This window comes from Meles meles, chromosome 17 (genome assembly GCF_922984935.1).
Source record: "Meles meles chromosome 17, mMelMel3.1 paternal haplotype, whole genome shotgun sequence".
Lineage (NCBI taxonomy): Eukaryota > Metazoa > Chordata > Mammalia > Carnivora > Mustelidae > Meles > Meles meles.
In genome coordinates this window covers 68,598,645-68,617,937 of record NC_060082.1, presented here as the reverse complement: position 1 = coordinate 68,617,937, position 19,293 = coordinate 68,598,645, and the positions used below count along the sequence as shown (strand labels likewise).

At 56.5% G+C, this 19,293-nt stretch overlaps 1 protein-coding gene across 1 annotated transcript in view; it reads left to right on the top strand.

Annotated features, from left to right (window-relative positions):
* TBX19 (T-box transcription factor 19) overlaps positions 1-18,639 on the top strand; it is a 42,402-nt gene extending 23,763 nt beyond the window's left edge. The window contains exons 3-9 of the mRNA XM_045982311.1: positions 4,753-5,017; positions 6,193-6,327; positions 8,813-8,874; positions 10,234-10,295; positions 11,908-12,096; positions 14,197-14,332; positions 17,374-18,639. Coding sequence (XP_045838267.1) covers positions 4,753-5,017; positions 6,193-6,327; positions 8,813-8,874; positions 10,234-10,295; positions 11,908-12,096; positions 14,197-14,332; positions 17,374-17,659 — 1,135 coding nt within the window. The 3' untranslated portion in view covers positions 17,660-18,639. The remainder of the gene's footprint in view (positions 1-4,752; positions 5,018-6,192; positions 6,328-8,812; positions 8,875-10,233; positions 10,296-11,907; positions 12,097-14,196; positions 14,333-17,373) is intronic.
* Positions 18,640-19,293: the final 654 nt, after the last annotated feature.

The following is a 19,293-nucleotide window of genomic DNA, read 5'->3' as shown; positions in this document are numbered from 1 at the left end:
AGGGGACAGAGGAAGGTGCTTACGGAGCGGAATGGGAGCAAGTGAGTTTTACCTTCAGCCGCCCCTGCTCCCCCACCTGCAAAAGCTGCCTCCTTCCTGCAGACCTCAGTCCTCATAGCCTCCCTCAGCAGCCTTGGCTCTTGAGATCGCCTGTGAGGAAAGCAGAAGCCAGAGACCGGCCTCCTGGGACGTGGCAGGGAGCTCACGGCAGAAACCAGCCACCTGCGGTTCCTTGGGCAGGCTTTCGGGCTTTCTGGCTTTCGGGTTTCGGGTTTCGGGGAGTGCTCGTTCATCCAGCCACGCCTGCTTTCCTGGTGCTCGCGCTGGCTCGCTCTCCTGCCCCCTTCTCTCTCCTTTCCCCCCACTCCTGAATTAGGGGTCGATGTACATGTTTTTCAGCTCCCCAGGGGCGCTGGGGCTTCTCGGTGATTAGCCGTCCCTTGGAAAGGAAAGAGGAAAAGCTGAGTTAAACTTGCAGGTCACCTTGGAGGACAAAGCCTGGGTGCGTGCTGCCCGCAGGTGAGAGCACGGACTCCCCTGGACAGTGCTCCTGCTCCTTGTGACGTGGAGGCTGACGTGGACACGAGGCTCAGGGGCTGGACTGGGCCTAGACTTGGGCTGAGTTCCCGTCCCAGTTACCAGACTGGTAAGGTGACGGACCTACTTCTTCCTCACTGGGATAAGGGAGGTTAAAAAATTCATAGCAGCTCTTAGTTCCTTCGTGTGGCGATAAAAGAACAAAAGTATTTTTAAAATAAGTTTTTTCATTTCAGTAGGTAGATACGGTGTTGTCTGATGTTCAAGTGCACAGCATCGTGGTTGGACAAGTTTATACATTACGCCACGCTTCCCACAGGTTAGCTGTGCAGCACAAGAAAACTCATCATAAAATTCTTGGTAGAGAAGTACTAAAGAGAATAAAGCAATAAACCCTTACGTAACTTTTCACAAAGCTCCCCCCCCCATCTTTAAGTAGACTCCACACCCAGCATGGAGCCCAGTGTGGGGCTTGAACTCACAACCCTGAGATCAAGAGTCAGACACTCAACGGACGGAGCAACCCAGCCGGCTCCATTCTGTAACTTTTCAGATGTGTCCTTCTAAAATCCAGGGACTATAGTTTCTTTGTTTTATCTTTTTTTCTTTACTTTTAAAAAGAGTTTTATTGTCATCATTCATGTGCCATACAACTCACCCACTGACAGTTTGGTGATTTTTGCTATATTCACAGAGTTATACATATATGCTCACAAATAATTTTTGAAACATTTTCGTTATCTGCAGAAGAAATCCTGCATCTCTAGCCGTCCGCCCCTGGCCGCCCCATCCTGCTTGGCCCTGGTACCACCCACTAGTCTTTTTCAATCTCTGGATTTGCCGACTTTGACAGTTCGCATGAGTGGAGTCATGCAATCGGTGGTCCCTTGTAACTGGCCCCTTTCCCTTAGCGTCATGTCTTCACGGTTCATCCGTGTTGTAGCATTTTTATTGCCAAATCGTACTCGCTTGTGTACATGGGCCCTATTTTGTTTATCCATTCATCAGCGGATGGGCACGTGGCTGTGTCCACTTTCTTTGCTCTTATGAATAACGCTGTTGTGACCATTGTGTGCAAGATTTTGTGTGTTTTCATGTCTCTCGCATGCGTGTGTATGCGTGGAGTCGCGGGGTCGTACGGCAGCTCTGTCTGTAACCGGCTGAGGAACTACCGGACGGTTCTCCGGAGTGGTCCCACCGTTCCGCATCCCCACCGGCCGTGTTCGAGGCTCCTGGTTTCTCTGCAGCCTTGGTAACACTTGTTACTGTCCACTGAATCACAGACGTCCTCGTGAAGTGATTCCTCACTGCACTTTTCGGTTTGCATTTCTCTGATGGCTGACGATGCTGAGAATCTTTTCATGCGGTCACAGGTTCTTGAGAACATCAGGTTCTGAACACAGCATGACAGGAGGAAAGCCATGGCACATTCCCTTATTCTGGAATTAAAGGTCATGCTACCTTCTTGGTGAGGCCGAGCGTGACACAGCTAGGAGACAGAGCACAGATGAAAATCAGGTTTTCCCCCTCATTTTGCCTTAGTCGCCCTAATCTCTTTCCTAGGAAGTCCTCAATGGTCCAGGCTTGTCTGGACCCCAGGACCATGTACTTGCTGTTCTTTTCGTGTGTAGTTGCTTTTATAGACGTCATTTCTGGCGTCTGTACGGTTCACTTCTTCTCCTTACTTGGTCTTAGCTTACTGTCCGCCTGGACCTGCTAAGATTTATGTAGAGAGTTTTTCACTCTTAATTCCCCTCTGTGACGTCACCACTGTTCCTTCATAACACTCTTGCAATTTAAAATTATCTTCTACATTTATTTATTATTATTACTTAAAAAAAAGATTTTATTTATTTATTTGACAGACAGAGATCACAAGTAGGCAGAGAGGCAGGCAGAGAGAGAGGAGGAAGCAGGCTTCCTGCCAAGCAAGGAGCCGGACATGGGACTCGATCCTAGGAGACTGGGATCATGACCTGAGCTGAAGGCAGCGGCTTAACCGACTGAGCCACTCAGGTGCTCCAAATCATCTCTTCACTCTTAAGGCAGAGTTATAGGAAACTTCTTAACAAATCATGCCCTGAAGATGACGGCCATGCCACGTACTTGAGGGCTGTGTCCTTACTCGGCCAGTTCAGTGTATGACGAAGATACGTTATATGAGCTTTCTTTTCTTTTCTACTTTTACATGTACTGTGTATCCTTATCGGGAAAACTTACAGTACTTTTTAACTTCATATGTGAAATTACAATTACACATTTCATTCCTGTGTTTTCTTTAAACCAAACCACACCGGACCAAACAACTTCACCATTTCAGAAAAAGCCATGGGCCGGAAATCAGACTGTCTCTCCATGTGCCTCACAGAAACAAGCCAGGCTCCCGTCGGTGACAGTGACCCAGTGTGGCCTGTGGGGTCATGTCTGATGTCTGCTTTGGTGATTCTTGGCAAATGGCATCTGTGCCTTTCAGGGGGCTTCTGCTTTCTATACTTGGCCAATATTATTAAAATAATTGAAAATGTTAAAATATGTTGTGGAAGGGAGTAGTTTCGTCGAATATGACAAGAAAAGAATAGATGAACTTCTATTGAGGAAAAAGCAAAGGAATATGCAAGTGGATGAATTTCGATGCCACAGGTAGCTCCTGGGGAAGGACCATCGTTTTCCTCTACATGAACGTCACCATCGTGTTGTGAAGGGACAGGAGGGAGGAGGTGAGTTGCGCAGCATCAGGCAGGACCTGGATTCGAGGTGCAGGTTTCCCGTGGGAGTTGCTTGTAGTTCCCACACTCCCACTAGTCCAACCTCCTATTTAGATTTTCTCTCGTTGAGCCAAGACCGGGGGAGGGGAGAGAGGACTCTGGGGAGCCGAGGGAGGGAGCAAGCCATCAGCATTTCCATGCATAATCCTAGGCCTTGGGTTTTTGTTTTTTTTTTTTTTGAGCAAGAGAAGTAACGAGCCAGGGGGAGGGGCAGAGGGAGAAACACCACCCCCCAGCTGAGCAAGGAGCCCAATGTGGACGTGATCCAGACACCCAACAGAGTGAGCCACCCAGGTACCCCAAGGCCAGGGTCTCCTTGCAGATGACGGCCAGCCAGCCCCACCTCTCTCCCTCGCACACCTCCTGAGGTTTTTTTCTCAAAAGCTAAAGATGCCCTACACTGGCACGTCTTCCGCATTAGCCTGTGGCTCGCCTGGGCACTTCGGAAAATCACAGCTTCTGATCAAGCAGGGCTAGCGTGAGGTCTGAGGTTCTGCATTTCCAGTGACCCTCCAGCGGGTCAGGGACCGGTGCTGCTGGTTCAGGGGCCGCTTTGGCAGCAAGTGTCTGGACTTGGGACTGTTAGCTTCTCAGTTTGGGGATTCAGATTTTAAGAGGAAGACACAAGCCAGTGTCCGGGGCAATCAGTGGGGGGGGGGGGGTTGTCTAGAAACCAGGTCTTTTAAGGATAATTTGGAGCAACTTAGTACCTTTGGTGAAGGAAAAACAAACCAGAGGGACTGAGATGCCCAGTGAGGGGCCTCTGCAAATGCGCGAGACCAAACTTGCTGGTGCTGTTCTAGAGGGCGGCAGGTCCAGGAGTCCAGGTCGGTGCGTCTTGAGCTCAAATTCCCACAAAATGCTCAGTGAAAGGATGGTTCCACAGTCATACCAGTTCCGTGTGTGCGCAGACCCTACCTTTGCAGAGGTTTGTAGAGCACATTAGTACATTAAAGGCTCTGAGAAGTCACGCAGGGAAGGAATTGGTCTAACCGTAAAGCCCAGTGCTCCCTCACTTCCTTTACCATGAAGCCACCTGCCCCCTGTTTGTGCTATTCCACACCCACGTTCTTTGTGGGGGAAGGGCTGGTTTGTGGCGTTAGTGTGGAGACTGATGTGGGCCCGGAGGATGTCTTTGAAGAAAGGTCTCTGTGAGAATGTGGCGTCTGATGACAAACTTTGGGCTTCAGCCTCCTCTGTTAAATGGCGAGATCAGTGGTTTTCGGACGTTAAAACAGAGCACGATGGTTTAAAGTAAAAACCCCAACGTGACATGCATTTGTAAGAAGAGGCCCCTGTTGGAATTGGGGCTGCAGGCCTGGGACATTCTCCGCGCCCTGGGGCACTCCAGGGCAGGTCTCCCGAGAGTGGAGGACGGCTGGATAAGGCGCAAGGTGTCCCGCACACATTAACATCCCTCTTGTGACTCAGTTTCTGCCTTTCCTTTTAGACGGATGTTCCCCGTCCTCAAGATCAGTGTCACGGGGCTGGACCCCAATGCCATGTACTCCCTCCTGCTGGATTTCGTCCCCACGGACAGTCACCGCTGGAAGTATGTCAACGGGGAGTGGGTGCCCGCGGGCAAGCCGGAGGTCTCCAGCCACAGCTGTGTCTACATCCACCCGGACTCCCCCAACTTCGGGGCCCACTGGATGAAAGCTCCCATCTCCTTCAGCAAAGTCAAGCTCACCAACAGGCTCAATGGAGGCGGGCAGGTACGACCGGGTCGCCCGGCCGTGCGGCCGCCCCACAGCACCAATCAAGAAATATCAAGGGTGCATTTAGGCAATTAGAGGGGTCCTCACCGGCCTCTTCTACCACGGAAGCCAATTACTCCCCGGAGCCCAAATGTGATCGGGAATAAACAGGTCTTAATTGGCGCTCTCAGTTTTTAATGGACTTCCTGATGGCGAGAGCGCGGGCGTGCTGCGGTTTACTTAATCATCGGCCTGCCGCGGTTCTGTCCTGTGGGCTGCCTTTTACGCAGCCCCGCGAGGAGATGTCTGTGGTCCCCGCGCTCTTGTTCTCTCTCCTCTTTTTGGTGTAAGTGGCATGTTGGCAGTAGACAAAAACCTTCATAAAAAGCTGCTCCTAAATGAAATAATTGCGGCTTCCAGCGGGGCATTATGATAATTGTCAGTAGAATATCCGAGCGGCTTTGGGTTTTCAGAAAAACAAACAAACCTTAAATAAGGAAGGTTTTATTTAAGGTCTCCAATTAGAGTAAGTAAGAATTCGGGGCTTTTTTCCCTCTTTTGTTTTCTCTGGGAAGACTGCGAATGTACCATGCAAGGCTGTGATTTATGTTAGAAAACGTGGAGGGTTGAGGGGGGTGGGCAGCCCCGTGGCTGGGGGAGAGGCTGGCAGGCCGCCCCCCCCCCCCGCCGATGCCATTTCGTGTTGGGAGCCTCTGGGTCCCGGGTCCTCGCGCCTCCTCTGACTCCGGAGCTCAGACCCGGGAGCTGAGGCTTCAGCAGGGGAGATGCACCATCTCAGCCCCGGCGGTGTGCGGAAGGTTCCAGGGCTTTACTGAAACAGGACATTGACACGTAAACAGTTCTTGCCTCCCCCATCTCATGATGTAAGACCTCAGTCGGCCTCCGTGGGTCACCGAGAGCAGATGCCGTGTGGCCGGCGGCGTGGTGCCGGTGTCCTCTCTCTCTGCAGGTGGTGAGATGTCAGGGCTCCTCCCGAGAAGACCAGGATGTCTTCACGGACAAAGTCCATGTTTGTTGTTCTGAAAGCAGGAGGGAGTGAAAGAAAGGACAGCAGGGCCTGGGCAGAGCCCACTCTCTTTAGAACAGCTTTCTGGCCGGCCGTGGTCAGGCGGCGGGCCGGCGGGGCGGGCTGCAGCAGCCGCGGCCTCTGCCCTCTGCTTCTCGCCCCACAGATCATGCTGAATTCCCTGCACAAGTACGAGCCGCAGGTGCACATCGTCCGCGTCGGGGGCGCGCATCGGATGGTGGCGAACTGCTCCTTCCCCGAGACCCAGTTCATCGCCGTCACGGCCTACCAGAACGAGGAGGTGTGCGCGCCCAGGGGGCCGGGGAGGAGGGCGCGGTTCGATGGCGCGGTCCCCCTTTCCACCCGCTGTCGCCTGTTTGCCAGTGGCCGGAGCTTCCCTGCGGGCCCAGGAAGGTGCGGTCGCGGGAGCCCCAGATGCCCCGGGTCTGGGTCTCCGTCGCGCAGGCCCGTGCGCCCTCTGCTGCCCCGCGCCCTGCTCCCGGAGCGGGTCTGCGAGACTTGAGCGGGGCGGGGGCTCCCCGGGGTTGTCAGGCTGGCTGTTCTCTTCAGACAGAAGGGAGCCCCTGCCTTAGAGGCGAGGAGCCAGACCGGCCACGAGCAACCCGTCGGCTCCCTGGAGGGCGTCCTGGGCCAGCGCGTCCGCAGAAGCGCTGGGGTGGGTCGGATTCTCTCTGACTCAACTTAAAAAAAATCTTTTTAGAGTAATACATGTTTATTAACGAAACGCCCGTGTAATAAATAAATAGCACAGAAGCATGTTCAGCGAAAAGAAAAAGAAGTAGAAGTGACCTTTCTCTCCCGCCTCCCGAGCTGCTCCCCGAGGACACGACACATAAGAGCTTTGAGTGTGATTTTCCGCACACGTATTCGCGTCTGTAAATGGACACGAAATGTGGACTTCCTCACATCCATCGGCTCCTGCCCCACATGTAGTCTGCAGATTTCTCCTTTTTTCCAGGCGTATCTCTTTCTCTGACGTGCCTGCAGAGGACATCCGCGTGTCAGGCCATCAGCTGCCCACTGGTGGGCATTAGGCTGTTCACGGTCGTCTCATCGGCTGATAGAGGGAACGTCCAGGGTCTGCCCCGGGGCGTCCACATCCACTGCCGCTGGCTCACGTGGGTGAACTCCCAGCAATGGCGTTGCTCCAGGGAGAGCGTGGGTTTAGGTACCCCCACACCGCCCCCACAGACCGCGTACTCCTCTCAGTGCCCGCGCTGTTCCCAGCAGCTTTGATAACCTGTTGGTGAAGAAAACAAAACACACCGCCCCCCCCCATACCAAAATAGACCCAGAAGGTGTCTTGTTGCTGCCTTCATCTGCATTTCTTTTTTGGAGGCTTTTAAAGAATTTTCCCAGCTGACCTGAATCCCCAGGGCTGGTACACGCGGTCTAGAGTATCTAAATTCTCCCCAAAAGATTCTGATGAGCACCGGGCTTAGAAACTGTTTAGAGAGCCTGTAGGTTAAACTGAGCTGTTGATTGAGCTTGGATCTCAGATGGGCAGAGAAAAGGTAATTTCTTTATGTAGTCTGGCCTCTTGGCAGAGCGCCTCTAGCAGGCCGGTGGGAACAGAGGTTAAATATTTGATCATTTCAACAGGTGCTGTCTTTGTCGGCGAAAACGTGCTGTGTTCAAGATGGCCCAACCTCTCCTGCTTCTCTCCCTTGGAAAGAGTCTGGGTCTTTGAGGGCGTGTGTGTGGCTTTTGCAGCTCTGGAGAGTGCATGTTTGTGTGTGTCCGGGGTGTGGGAGACTGTGTCCCAGCTGCCCGATGGCCTGTTTCAGCCTTGCTTATGCCCCGTGGGAATCAAGCCCAAGAAAACCCAACCTTTGAGCTCTCTCTGCTGCCAGCATTTTCCTGCTGAGTCGACGCTGATGCACCTGAGAGGGGAGCGGGCCTGTGGGTCAATGCTGGTCTCACTGCGCACCTTGACCTCTCCAGGTTTAGACCAGGAGAAAGACCGGGACAGGTGTGTCAGACCCCATGGCTTGCCTCCCTCTTCTGATTTCGTCCCCGTTCCCGGGTCGGAAAGAGTGGTGCTTTTATTTAACTTTTCTTCTTTCTACCAGGCCCTTGCTGAAATAAACATTCTTTTCAATGCTTTTTTATTGAGCAAAGATTTGTTGACTAGGACTGCCGGCTGGGAGCAGCGCGGGGGGCATCGCAGGTGTGGGTGCTGCCCTCAGGTCCGTACAGCCCACGGGGAGAGGCCATTAGCTGATAGACATCGTATATGGTGGCCGCTGGCTCCGAAGAGGGAAGCCGGCAAAGGCCGTGGGATGGAGTGACAGCGGCTGGGAGCGACACACTGTGTTCCTGTAACCCCGATCCCCGAGTAAGCGATCGCTGAGACTCAGCGAGTGAGGCTGGACCGTGCTCTCCGGGAGACACGGACTCAAACCTGCGTGACTGACCGTGTTCCTGGTGACTTCTTAGAAGAGTAGCCGATGTGAGGAGCGTGTTCAATATATTTTTTAAAAAGATGAGTAAACAAAAGAAGGAATGCTGAGGTTAACACTTCAGGCTTTGCCCTTTCTTTGCTCATATCCCGCTGTTTCCCATTTTCGCCGCGGGCTACAGCACAGCGCTGTCAGAGGCCGTGCACGAGTACTTTCGTGCAGAACTGAGCAAAGAAATGTGGACAGGGAGAGCAAGAGAGAGGGTTATTCTGATGTTACAGAAGTTCCCAGGTGAAGGTAAAGGTTCCGTTTGTTCATGTATGTTCCACTTTGACTAACGCTTCTTGTCTTTGTAAACGGAAGATAACAGCTCTCAAAATCAAGTACAACCCTTTTGCCAAAGCCTTCTTGGATGCCAAGGAAAGGTGAGTAGAGAAATTTCAGTAAAATCCTATGAGCTGACGTCTGCAAATGTGAGATTTATGCTCGTCTTGGAAGGAACTTGCATTACCTTTGATAGAAATAGGTTTGTGACATTTAATTCCACATTCAACAAACTCCTAACCATCTGTGCCCCGGAGCAGGGCTCCAGGGGAACCTCTAACTGGCAATGTTTGCTCAGCTCTGTTTTATGACCCGATTCTTGAAAGTAACATAGGCAGATGTAAAAAAAAAAATAATTAAGTGATTTTGAGTGTTTTTTTAAAAGATTTTATTTATTTATTTGACAGAGAGATCACAAGTAGGCAGAGAGGCAGGCAGAGAGAGAGGGGAAAGCAGGCTCCCTGCTAAGCAGAGAGCCCAATGTGGGGCTTGATCCCAGGACCCTGAGACCATGACCTGAGTGGAAGGCAGAGGCTTAACCCACTGAGCCACCCAGACACCCTGTGATTTTGAGTTTTAATGACCACTCTGCCCTTCCTCCAATTCTCTCTGAGTGGTACAGTTTCATTAAATTTTTTTAAAGCTACATGTAGCCCAGGAGAGGGGAGTGATTCATGTAAGTAGGTCTTTCAGGTCTGAGGGAAGACCATTCAGAAACTGCCAGGGATCGCTTCTGGGCCTTTTGGCTCAGATGAAGTGTAGTTTCTGCTCTTCCCGTTCCGAGACTTCTGGGATGGTGAATGGTGACGCTGTCACTTAGGTAGGGACTCCACAGCTTCGAGGTTTCCTTTTCCACTCTAGAAAAAAATAAAAGAACAATATTACGTAATTGACTTCGATTGATGGGCTTTGTCCTGTTAAGATTGGATTTAACTTCATTTCAGATAACTAAAGCCCTAGGGAAATCTCAGTGTGAGATGAACAGGACCAGCAGGTCGTCCTGACTTGGAGTCCTGGCTCTGCCGTTCCCCGGCTGTTGGTCATGCTGCCTGAGACCCGCTTTTCCCATCTACTCAGTGGGTCTAGCGCTATTTTCCTGGCAGGGTTGTTGGTGGGTGTAGCCTATCCCAGCTCCGCGCGTACCCCGAAGTCCTGCGCAAACCCAGCTGCTGTGGGCGCCGGAGTCCCGTCAGGCAGAAGCACTGCCCACAGGCGAGAGAGAGCCAACTAAGAGGGACAGCGGGAAACAGGGCAAATCGGCGTGAGCGTAGGTCGCGTTCCGAGGGGGATCGCATGCTGGATGAAGCACCCTGGGTGAAGGGGGAAGACGTCTGAGACCAAAGGTGTCTGGTTTTCTTATTCCAAGGAAGGGATTGCTTTCCAAAGGGAACGGGGGGTAGATGTTCCGCTGGACTCGTGTGACACGCTGGACAGCCCGGGCGCACTTCCCTGTCTTCCAGGAGTCACCTCAGAGACGCTCCCGAAGCTGTGTCCGAGAGCCAGCGCGTGGCCTACTCTCACCGTGAGTCGGGTGAACGCCGGGTGCGGGGTTCCCTGGGGACCCTGGGAGCCACCTCCCGCCACACGCAGACCCTCCCTGTCACAGTTGCTTGGGGACTGTTCCACAGCTTCTCTCAAGATTCAATGGGTTGTTTCTTCCACTCAAGACCAGTGTGTGCCCTTCCAGGATTCCCAGAGAGAACCCATGTTCCCGAGGGGCTGGACCGCGGCTGGGGCGGGAGAGAGAGTTCTCAGACTGGACTTCTCACGTCCTGGAGGCTAAGGACCGTCCCAAGTGCATGCTGGGGGTCTCTCCTGCCTCTCCACTCCCCAGTCTTGGCGGTCTGGCCCGGGTCGGCCCTGTTCTTGGTTTGCCCGTTTTCGAGTTGGCTCCCACCACAGTGCTTCAGGCAGGCTGTGGCCTTGCCCGTGGGGAGGACTTTGGGTGGCTGAGTGGACAGCCACAGGGTGGGGTGAGTGATAGGCGGCTGCGGACCCTGCAGATACTGGGGGTCCCTCACCGGGCGCCGGCCTCCCCCTGTCGGGATGGCGGGGAGACCCCCTGAGGGAGGAAGGCCCTGAAGCTGTAGCGGAGGCCCAGGCCAGTGAGGTCAGGGAGGAGGGTTAACCCTGGCACCGGAGAAACTTGAAGGAGAATCGTCGTGGCTCGCTCGCTTGGGCATTCCGCTGTCCTGCTCGGGGGTTCTGGGGTTCTCTCCTGGCTCCTTCCTGTAAGCCTTGGCGCGTGTTCCACTGCAGAGCAGAAAGGGAGCAGCTCGCAGAAAAGCACTTAAAAAAAAAAGAAGGAAGAAAGAAAAGCACGTTTTAAAACTGGAAAAACGAGCCTTTTGTACTAGTACTGGCCCGTGTGCTGAGCCCCACCTACACTAAGCTCTGTGTCGCGGTCTTCTCAGCGGAGGTCTCTGGCTGGCCAAGGGCACAGGAGCCTGGTTCCGGGAGACCCCATGCCTGGCTTTGCCCACTGGACACCTGTGTCGAGAACATTTTCTTTCTTTCTTTCCAATTTGGGTGCCTTTTCTTTCTGTTTCTTGTCTTTTTCATTCAAAAACAAACCTCTGTGAACTGTTGTATAACCTTCCAGAATGTTCTGCAAGATTCTTATCAGGCTGTGCTAGCCAGCTCCCCACGTTTTGCTTCCAGAAGCCTCTGGTGGGGGCTGGTGAGGGGAGCCATCGTGGCTCCGGCTGGGAGTGAGAACCACAGACCCCTTCCCCCTGGGCAGAAAGAGACCCTTGTTCCCGTGAAGCACACTAAACGTTCCCTAGGGGCTGGGGCTGACAGACATCTGACATCCCCTTCTCAGACTGACTTTTCATTTAACTCAAGTGGGTCAGAAGCAACCCAACTTCCGCATTCCTGTAACTTACTCACTCGAAGGATCTCTTGCATAGCTCTGGGCCAGCATTGCCCGCGGCTTTCCGAGCCCTGAGAGCAGCCGCCGGCCTTGTCCTAAGCAGCCAGCCACGCTGCTGCGGGGGAAGGGGAGGGGCAGCGGGGCGGCCTCCGTCTCCCGGGGACACCTGCAGTGTCGCTCACACAGAGGCGCAGTATGTGAAGGGACTTCTGGGGTGCAAGTTCAGGGTCCGTCCGAGCCGTCCTTTTGTCTCTTCCAGTGGGAGGCTGGATCTTTCCCAACCCGGATGGCGTGTGCGCGGCAGGAAATGCGGGTTACCAGTATGCTGCCCCCTTGCCTCTGTCTGCGCCCCACACCCACCACGGCTGTGAGCACTATCCTGGCCTCCGGGGGCACCGGCAGGCTCCCTACCCTTCGGCCTACATGCAGAGAAACCATTCTCCCTCAGGTGCGTGGTTTTGCTCACGACGCCCCTGGGGGTGTGGGTGTGGGTGGGGCCGGAGAGGAAACAGGAAACAGCTGGAGCAGCAAGAAGTGCCCGAAGCGGGCGTCGCTTTCATCTAATACACACCGGCCGTTCTGTGTCTTGTTCTTTTAATGTCTCATCTCACTCGCTAGTAGTTGAGCGTACAGTCATGACATTCTCCGTGTTTGATGATTTTTTCGTAAGACCGTCTCCTGGTCCCTGATCGGAGTGACGGGCCTCCTCCCAGGCCGCCGGTGGACTCAGCGTTTCAAGCTGCGTCTCCAAAAGCCAAGCTGGAGGCCCGGGGTCCTCAGCTCACCCCCCCCCCCCCCCCCCGCATGGCTCCTTTCTTTCGTCTGCCGCGGCTCTACCCCGGGCTGAGTGGGCCCATACTGGGGGGCTTGTAGGAAGGTCTCTGGGAAGCCGGGCGACTCTGCAGCCAGACTCCGCGTGCTTCGGCTGGGGGTGCGCAGGGCCGGCCTCGGGCGCGTCGGCAGCTTTTCTGCTTACTTGGAGCTGCCGCTGGCCGTCGTGCGCTTTCCTCCTCACTGACCCCCACCGGGCCGGCCTTGGCCTTGCGGAAGCCCAGACCCTTGCCTGCTTGTTAGATACGTGCGAGGGAGGACGGGAGAAGGGAAGCCAGGGCTGGTTTCTCACTCAGTGATGGGTGCAACAGAGATTTCCTGAGGGCTGACTGTGCGCCGGGTTCTGTCCGTGAGCGGGTTAGACAAACACCCGGCCTGACGGAGACTTTGGTCTCCTGTGGGGAGAGCGACACTAGACGACAGAGAGAGGTAGGATTGGCGGCAGGTGTCGTGGAGGAGAAGCGTTAGGGTTCCATCCTTCGGGGCGCCCCGAGCTGTCTGCAGAAGCCTTCGTGGTCACCAGCTGCCTGTATCCCTTCGCACGCTGCTCCCAGCAACCTTGCCAGCCTCTGCCGGGAAGGCATGACGTGGAGCTTCAGGGCATCAGCAAGTGGGCGGTGCTCTCACCGCATCCCTCCTCACGCAGCACAGAAAACGCAGCTTCTGAGCACCCGCTGGGCACCAGGCCCTCTTCTAGCTGGCGGGGGGGACGGTGATGGAGGGACAGGGACGGTGATGGAGGGACGGGCTCTTGCGTGAGGAAGCCCGAGGCTACACGGACGCGTCAGTGACAGAGCGGGGCACACTGTCGCGGGGCGCTCCCGTGGCGCTCGGACCCGTGGCGTTACCTGGGAGCTGGTTACAAGCGTAGGCTCTCGGGTTCTCCTTCCGAAAGAGCCCACACTTTCACGAGGTCCCGGGGTGACGCAGGGCACAGCGAAGCTGGAGAAAGTCTGTGGCATTCACCAGCCGCGGTGCCCGGGGATGCGCAGAAGGGGAAAGCGGTGGCAGTGGGCGGGAGTGAGGGTGACCGCAGGGGACCCGCGAGAGGCCCGGGGCGCCAGGGATGAGTGGTGCGGGCAGAGGCAGGGCAGGGAGAGGCCCGGGGTGTGGGGGGGGTGCGGGTCTGGAACGGAGGGAGCAGGGGAGGGGGGGCACGGGGCGGAGGCTGAAGCGGTTTCGAGGGCCCGTCCGGAGGAGGCCTGAGTGGGCCAGCCGGGCGCGGGCACCAGAAGCTTCCTCCTCGCTGTCCTCTCCCCCTCCCCGCCTCGTGTCTGCGCTGTTCATGCAGACGAGGCGCGGACGCCTGCTTGCGGGGCTTCACGTGACTCGGGTTGCTGCGAAGAGGAAGGGCCGGTCCTCAGAAATGCCATTGCTCTGGCGGGGACGCTGCCGTGCCGGTTCTTCAGCGGGAGAGCGCGTGCAGGTGCGCGTCCGGCGGGTCTGGTCACCGGCGCCGGACCGGCCCTCCCCTCCAGGCCTCCTCTCCACAGTGGAGAGGACAGGTCGCTGCGGTGACGATGAAAACGTGTGGCCCCCGGCAGACGCGCGGTGTGTCTGGGAGGCCGTGTCTCTTCTGTTTCCCTCCGCAAGTGCCAACAGGCTCCCGGCGTCAGCAGCACAGACCGCGGCTGCGTGGCCGTGAAGCGGGTCCTCGGCCGCTGTCTTTGTCTGTTCTCCGCGCTCCGTCCGCTTAACTGTTGTTCTTCCCCCAAAGTGAATCTGATCGAGAGCTCGAGCAGTAACCTGCAGGTGTTCTCCGGGGCTGACAGCTGGACCGCCTTGCCCTCCACGCCGCACACCAGCATCCTGTCCGTCCCGCACACCAGCGGCCCGCTCAACCCAGGGCCGAGGTAAGACCAGCACCGCGGCTCCTCGGTGGTCTCGGGGCTGACGCGGGTGCTGGAGACTCGAGTCCGTTCTCCTTCCCACGGTGGCGTGGCTGCGCGGTCATTGTCCTGACTCTTAAGCCACTAGCAAGTGCAGGGAGCAAGAGGAGGGGCTTTCCTCTCGCAGAGACGAGGGAGGGGAAAGCACCCGCTCCACTGCATGCTTCGGTGTTCGGTTTGGAAAAGGGAAGAGACTTTATGGGCTGGAGTCCTTTGTCCGGAACCAGCCAGAAATGGTGTGAACCGTGGTGGAGGCAGACAGACCCCGACCGGGGGAGGATGGAAGGGGGAGTGTCGGTAGATACTGAGAATTCACGATGCTGGGTTGTCCCTGTTGTCATAAACCCCCCGTCCTACCAGGGGGACAGGCTGTGGGTGTCTGGCCTGCACACCGGAGACTGCGTTTTGTTCGGATTTCTGGAGACGACGGGAGAGAGCACAGAAAGGGACCCTGGAGTTTGGTGGACGTGGGCGTTAGTCCTGGTTCTGTCCCTTACTGACTTCGAGTCTTTGGGCAGTTTTCTTGGCCTCACTGAGCTCCAGCTTTCTGGTCGCTGAAGCGGAAACCACGGGGGCTGCCCTGGGTCACGATGAGCCCAGGAGAAAAGGCGCCAAACTACTTCGTGAGCGGTGACGCGCTACGGAAGGGCCCGCTGTGCCTTCAGCATGGGTGCGCCGGTGGTGAGGAGGTCCAGAAAGGGACCCCACCTTGAAGGGCGGGTCTTGGAAGATGTCGGAGGGTGTGTGTGGTTTGCCGGTCGAGAAAGCGTTTGGAGATCGTAGCGTTTGGGTCTACAGCATGGCTGCTCACGCTGGAAGGCGAGTTAGAATCCCCTGGGATGTTGTTAACATGCAGGACCTGGTGACAGGTCTGGGTCGGAGCCCGCGATTCTGCCCTTTAACGAGCTGTGGGTGTTGTACGCGTGGCCTTGGTGGTTTTCATACTGATGCTGCCTTGGTGCTCGGGGTCCAGCGCGGTGCTGTCCCACGCAGCTGCCACTGGCCACCGGTGGCCACTGGGCCCTGGAGACAGAGCGGGTCCTGGGGGGTGGTGTGTGCTGGAAACACACACACACAAGCTTGAAGATGTAGCAGAAAACAGAGCATAAAAAGCGCAACTCTTTTTTTCTCTGTTTACCTCAAAACAGTGTTGAAATGACAGTATTTTAAATACTTTTGGTTCCATAAAATATAACTATAAGCCTCATTTTTCTTTTTCTTTCCTTCTTTCCTCTCTCCCTGCCTCCTTTTCTTCCTTCCTTTTTTATTTATTTATTTTTTTTATTTTTTTAAATTTTTTTAAAAGATTTTATTTATTTATTTGATAGACAGAGATGACAAGCAGGCAGAGAGGCAGGCAGAGAGAGAGGAGGAAGCAGTCTCCCTGCAGAGCAGAGAGCCCGATGCAGGGCTCGATCCCAGGACCCTGAGATCATGACCCGAGCCAAAGGCAGAGGCTAAACCACTGAGCCACCAAATATGTGGCTACTAGACGATTTAGTCTCGCAGTTGTGGTCACGTTTTGTGTCTGTTGGACAGTGCTCGAGTGGGTTATCTAAGGAAAAAGCGTGGATTCGGGTTGCGGTAGGAGGGGAGACAGTGAGCCCTTGAAGATACTAAGTAACCTTGCGGCAGGTTCTGTCCTCGATACTTCACGGAAGTCATTTACAGTATCCAAGACATCCGCAAGGCTGGCATTCAAATTCCTGTTTTACCGTTGGAGAAAGTACAGCTCAGAGGCATTAAAGACGTCCGGAAGGTCACGCACTGAGTGTGTAATGAGTGCACAGCTTTCCCACCAGCCCGGGAGGCATCAGGAAGGGGCCCGCCCTGAGCGTTGTTGTGGAAACGTCTCTTCTGAGATCAGGCCTCGAATCCCAGCCAGCCGAGCTGGCTAACACCCAGACAGACAGACAGCCCCCAGAGCCTGGCCTTCTGTGGGTTTCCTCTGGCCCCATGAGGTCTGTAGTCTCTGGACTGGGGCGCAGAGCACTGTGTACCGAGCCTCTTCTCAGGCAGGGCTGTATCAGAAGAGGCAAGATTCTAAACGTCAGGACGTAGGGACGACAGAAGGCTGAGAGCGCTGGCGTTTATCCCAGCAGCCGGGCAAGGTCACGTGTGTGTTGTCTGTTGCAGCAGCAGGCATTTTCGTCCGTGTTCGGGAGCAAAACTTCCGATCCGCTGGAAAGCTTTCAAAAGCCCCGATCCCTGGGCCGCAGGCCAGACGGGTCGAGTCAGGGTGTGTGGCGGCAGGCCCCAGGCATCGGTGTTATTTCGGAACTTGCCTAGTGATTCCCCGGGCACAGCCAGGTTTGCGAGCAGGGCCTGCCACTGGGAGAGGTCCGAAGCGGTGGTCTAGCTCCCAGCCTTTCTGCCGGGGGGCGGAGCTGCTGGGTGCAGCCTGGAGCGGGAGTTCATTACAAGCGCTGCCCCTCCTGGGTGCGGGGGGCCTTCCTGGGTGCCGAGGGCCGGGCATCCCCTGCTCCCCTCCTCCTCCGGTCGCAGGTCGGCCCCTGTGGCCTGTGCACAAGTGTGACCGGAGTCTTGAAGGTGAGGCCGCTGAGGCTCCGAGGTGGGACTTGGACCGGGGCCGCAGAGGCAGTAAGCCATGCGGCAGGGAGGCCGACCCGGGTCTTCTGACGTCGCGTCAGCCCTCTTGCCGGTCTGAGGGCCCCTCGCAGGCCTGGCCTTCCACACCCGCCCCGCTTTGGCTCTGTTGCCCGTCCACACAGGCTGCGGGGTGGGGCTCCCGGGGTGAAGCTCTGTGTTCAGAATCAGACGTGGCGGCGGCAGGGCCGTGGAGATTCAGGTCAGGGCACCTAATTCCATGCTCGTTCTGCGGAGTGTCCCCGATCGCCTCGGCTGCTCCACAGAAAGAGGGCCGTGCTGTGTCCGAGCCAGAAAGCCGTGGCGAGCCGCTCTCTTCCTAGACCCGGGCCTCCTGGCGCAGTGTGCGAGCTGGGCAGCCGGCTGGGCCTCAGCTGTGTCTGTGTCTGTCTCTGCAGCCCCTACCCGTGCCTGTGGACCATCAGCAATGGCGGCGGGGGTCCTGCCGGGCCTGGCCCAGACGTGCACACCAGCTCCCCGGGGACGTTTCTTCTGGGGAGCCCAGCCGTGACTTCGCCTCTCTCCACCCAGGCACCCGCTTCAGCAGCTGCAGAGGTTCTGGGGGAGCCCTCGCTGACCAGCATCGCTGTGTCCACCTGGACAGCTGTGGCCTCACATCCCTTCTCGGGCTGGGGTGGCTCGGGGGCTGGGGGGCGCCATTCTCCGTCCTCGCTGGATGGGTAGGCAGCGTTCTGGGAGCGGCCGGCGGAGAGCCTTGTCTGTACAGAGCATTTAGAAGCCCCACCTCTGCGTCTAGTGAGCGAGACAGCAGGTCTCCCCACCCAGTGAGTGCAGGGCGGAGGGGTTCCGGGAGGTGCTTTAGTTTGGTGATGCTCCCTGGTTTCTCGTCCCACACCCGTTTTCTCGGCAGCCTGTCGGGGACATGCTTAGGTAACGGGGGTTCACAGGGCACCTTCCCTGGCCCTGCCGCTTACTTTCAGATGATTCTAGAAGGCCTCACCTCCTGCTTGCTGTTCCGTGAGCTGGTGCGAAGCTCTGCGTGAGCTCTGCGTCTACCTGCGCTGCGCCTTCCTGGCCTTGGGCGGCCCTGGAAAGCCTCTGTGGCCGCCGGCTTTCTGCTTGGAGACGGAGAGAGGGCGCAAGCCCCGGATGACGTTCCGAGACGAGAGGCCATCCTGTGTCACAGCGATGCGCCTGGAGTTTAGGAAGTGAGATCATGTCCTTCCCTTGCTCAGAAACCTTCCGTGGCTCACCGTTGCCCACAGAACGAAGTCCTACCCCGACTAGGAGGACACCCCTGCCTCCCGGCCTCAGCCCACGCTCCCAGCTCAGTCCCTTCGCCATCCCAGGAGCGGCCGACATGTCAGTGGACCCTCCCACCTCCGCCTTCCCCGTGCCTGAGACGTCTTTCTCTGGTCAGCCCCGTCCATGTGAATGCTGCCCATTCCCCGGGGACTGGCCGGAGGGCCCGCTCAAACACCCGATGTGCCTCGGCACACGTGACCTTGCCCGGCTGCCTGCCTTCCCACGGGTCCTGCCTCCGTTCTGGAGCTCGCCCCGTCCAGCCGTGTTTTTGTTCGCCTGTGAGCGTGTCTCTCTCCCACTAGACTGTGAGCCCTTGAGGGCGAGGGCTAGCCTTCTGTCTTTGTACCCCGCAGCACCCGGAACTGTGCCTTGTCCCTAGTAGGTGCCCAATAAACTGAGTGCAGTTGGCGTGCGTGCCCGTGTGCTAGAATGACAGCTGTGGGGCCCGTGGGGAGGCCGAGCTCGGAGACACATGTCAGGCACATGCTAGTAGGTCAGTGTGGGGAGCTCAGAGCGTGCTGGGTGTTCCCTCAGGCTCCCTGTCTGAGCCACAGCCCGTCTCGGCAGTGGATGCCATGGAGACAGTGTGGGCTCGAGCCGTTCCTTCCAAATACCGCTCCATGGATCCCCTGTGCCACGGTGACCAGGAGCACCTGTTAGAGCACACATTTCTGGGCACGCTCCATCCCTCCTGGATTAGAATCTTTAGGGTCCGAGTCCAGGAATCCGCGTGCCAACAAGTGCCCCAGAGGTCAGCCGCAGAGCCAGGTTTGGAGCTGACTTGCCTGGAACAGAGAAACGGAGCTGTAAGTGTGGCAGGAGCCTCACTCCAGGCAGGAGTTCCAGCCTCCGCCGCAGCGGTGGTCCTGGTCCTGGAGCCAGTGCGCAAAGTCAGGCTTTCCTCCGTTTGCCTTTTCCCTTTTGTACCTGTGCGGGCTGCGCTGGTAACTCCGGAGTGAAGTTTCCAGATGCGCGTGACGCCTGGCTCTCCCAAACCGTTACCAGCCTGCGGACGGAGTGGTCCCACAGGCATCCTGAAGGCGTGGGAGAGG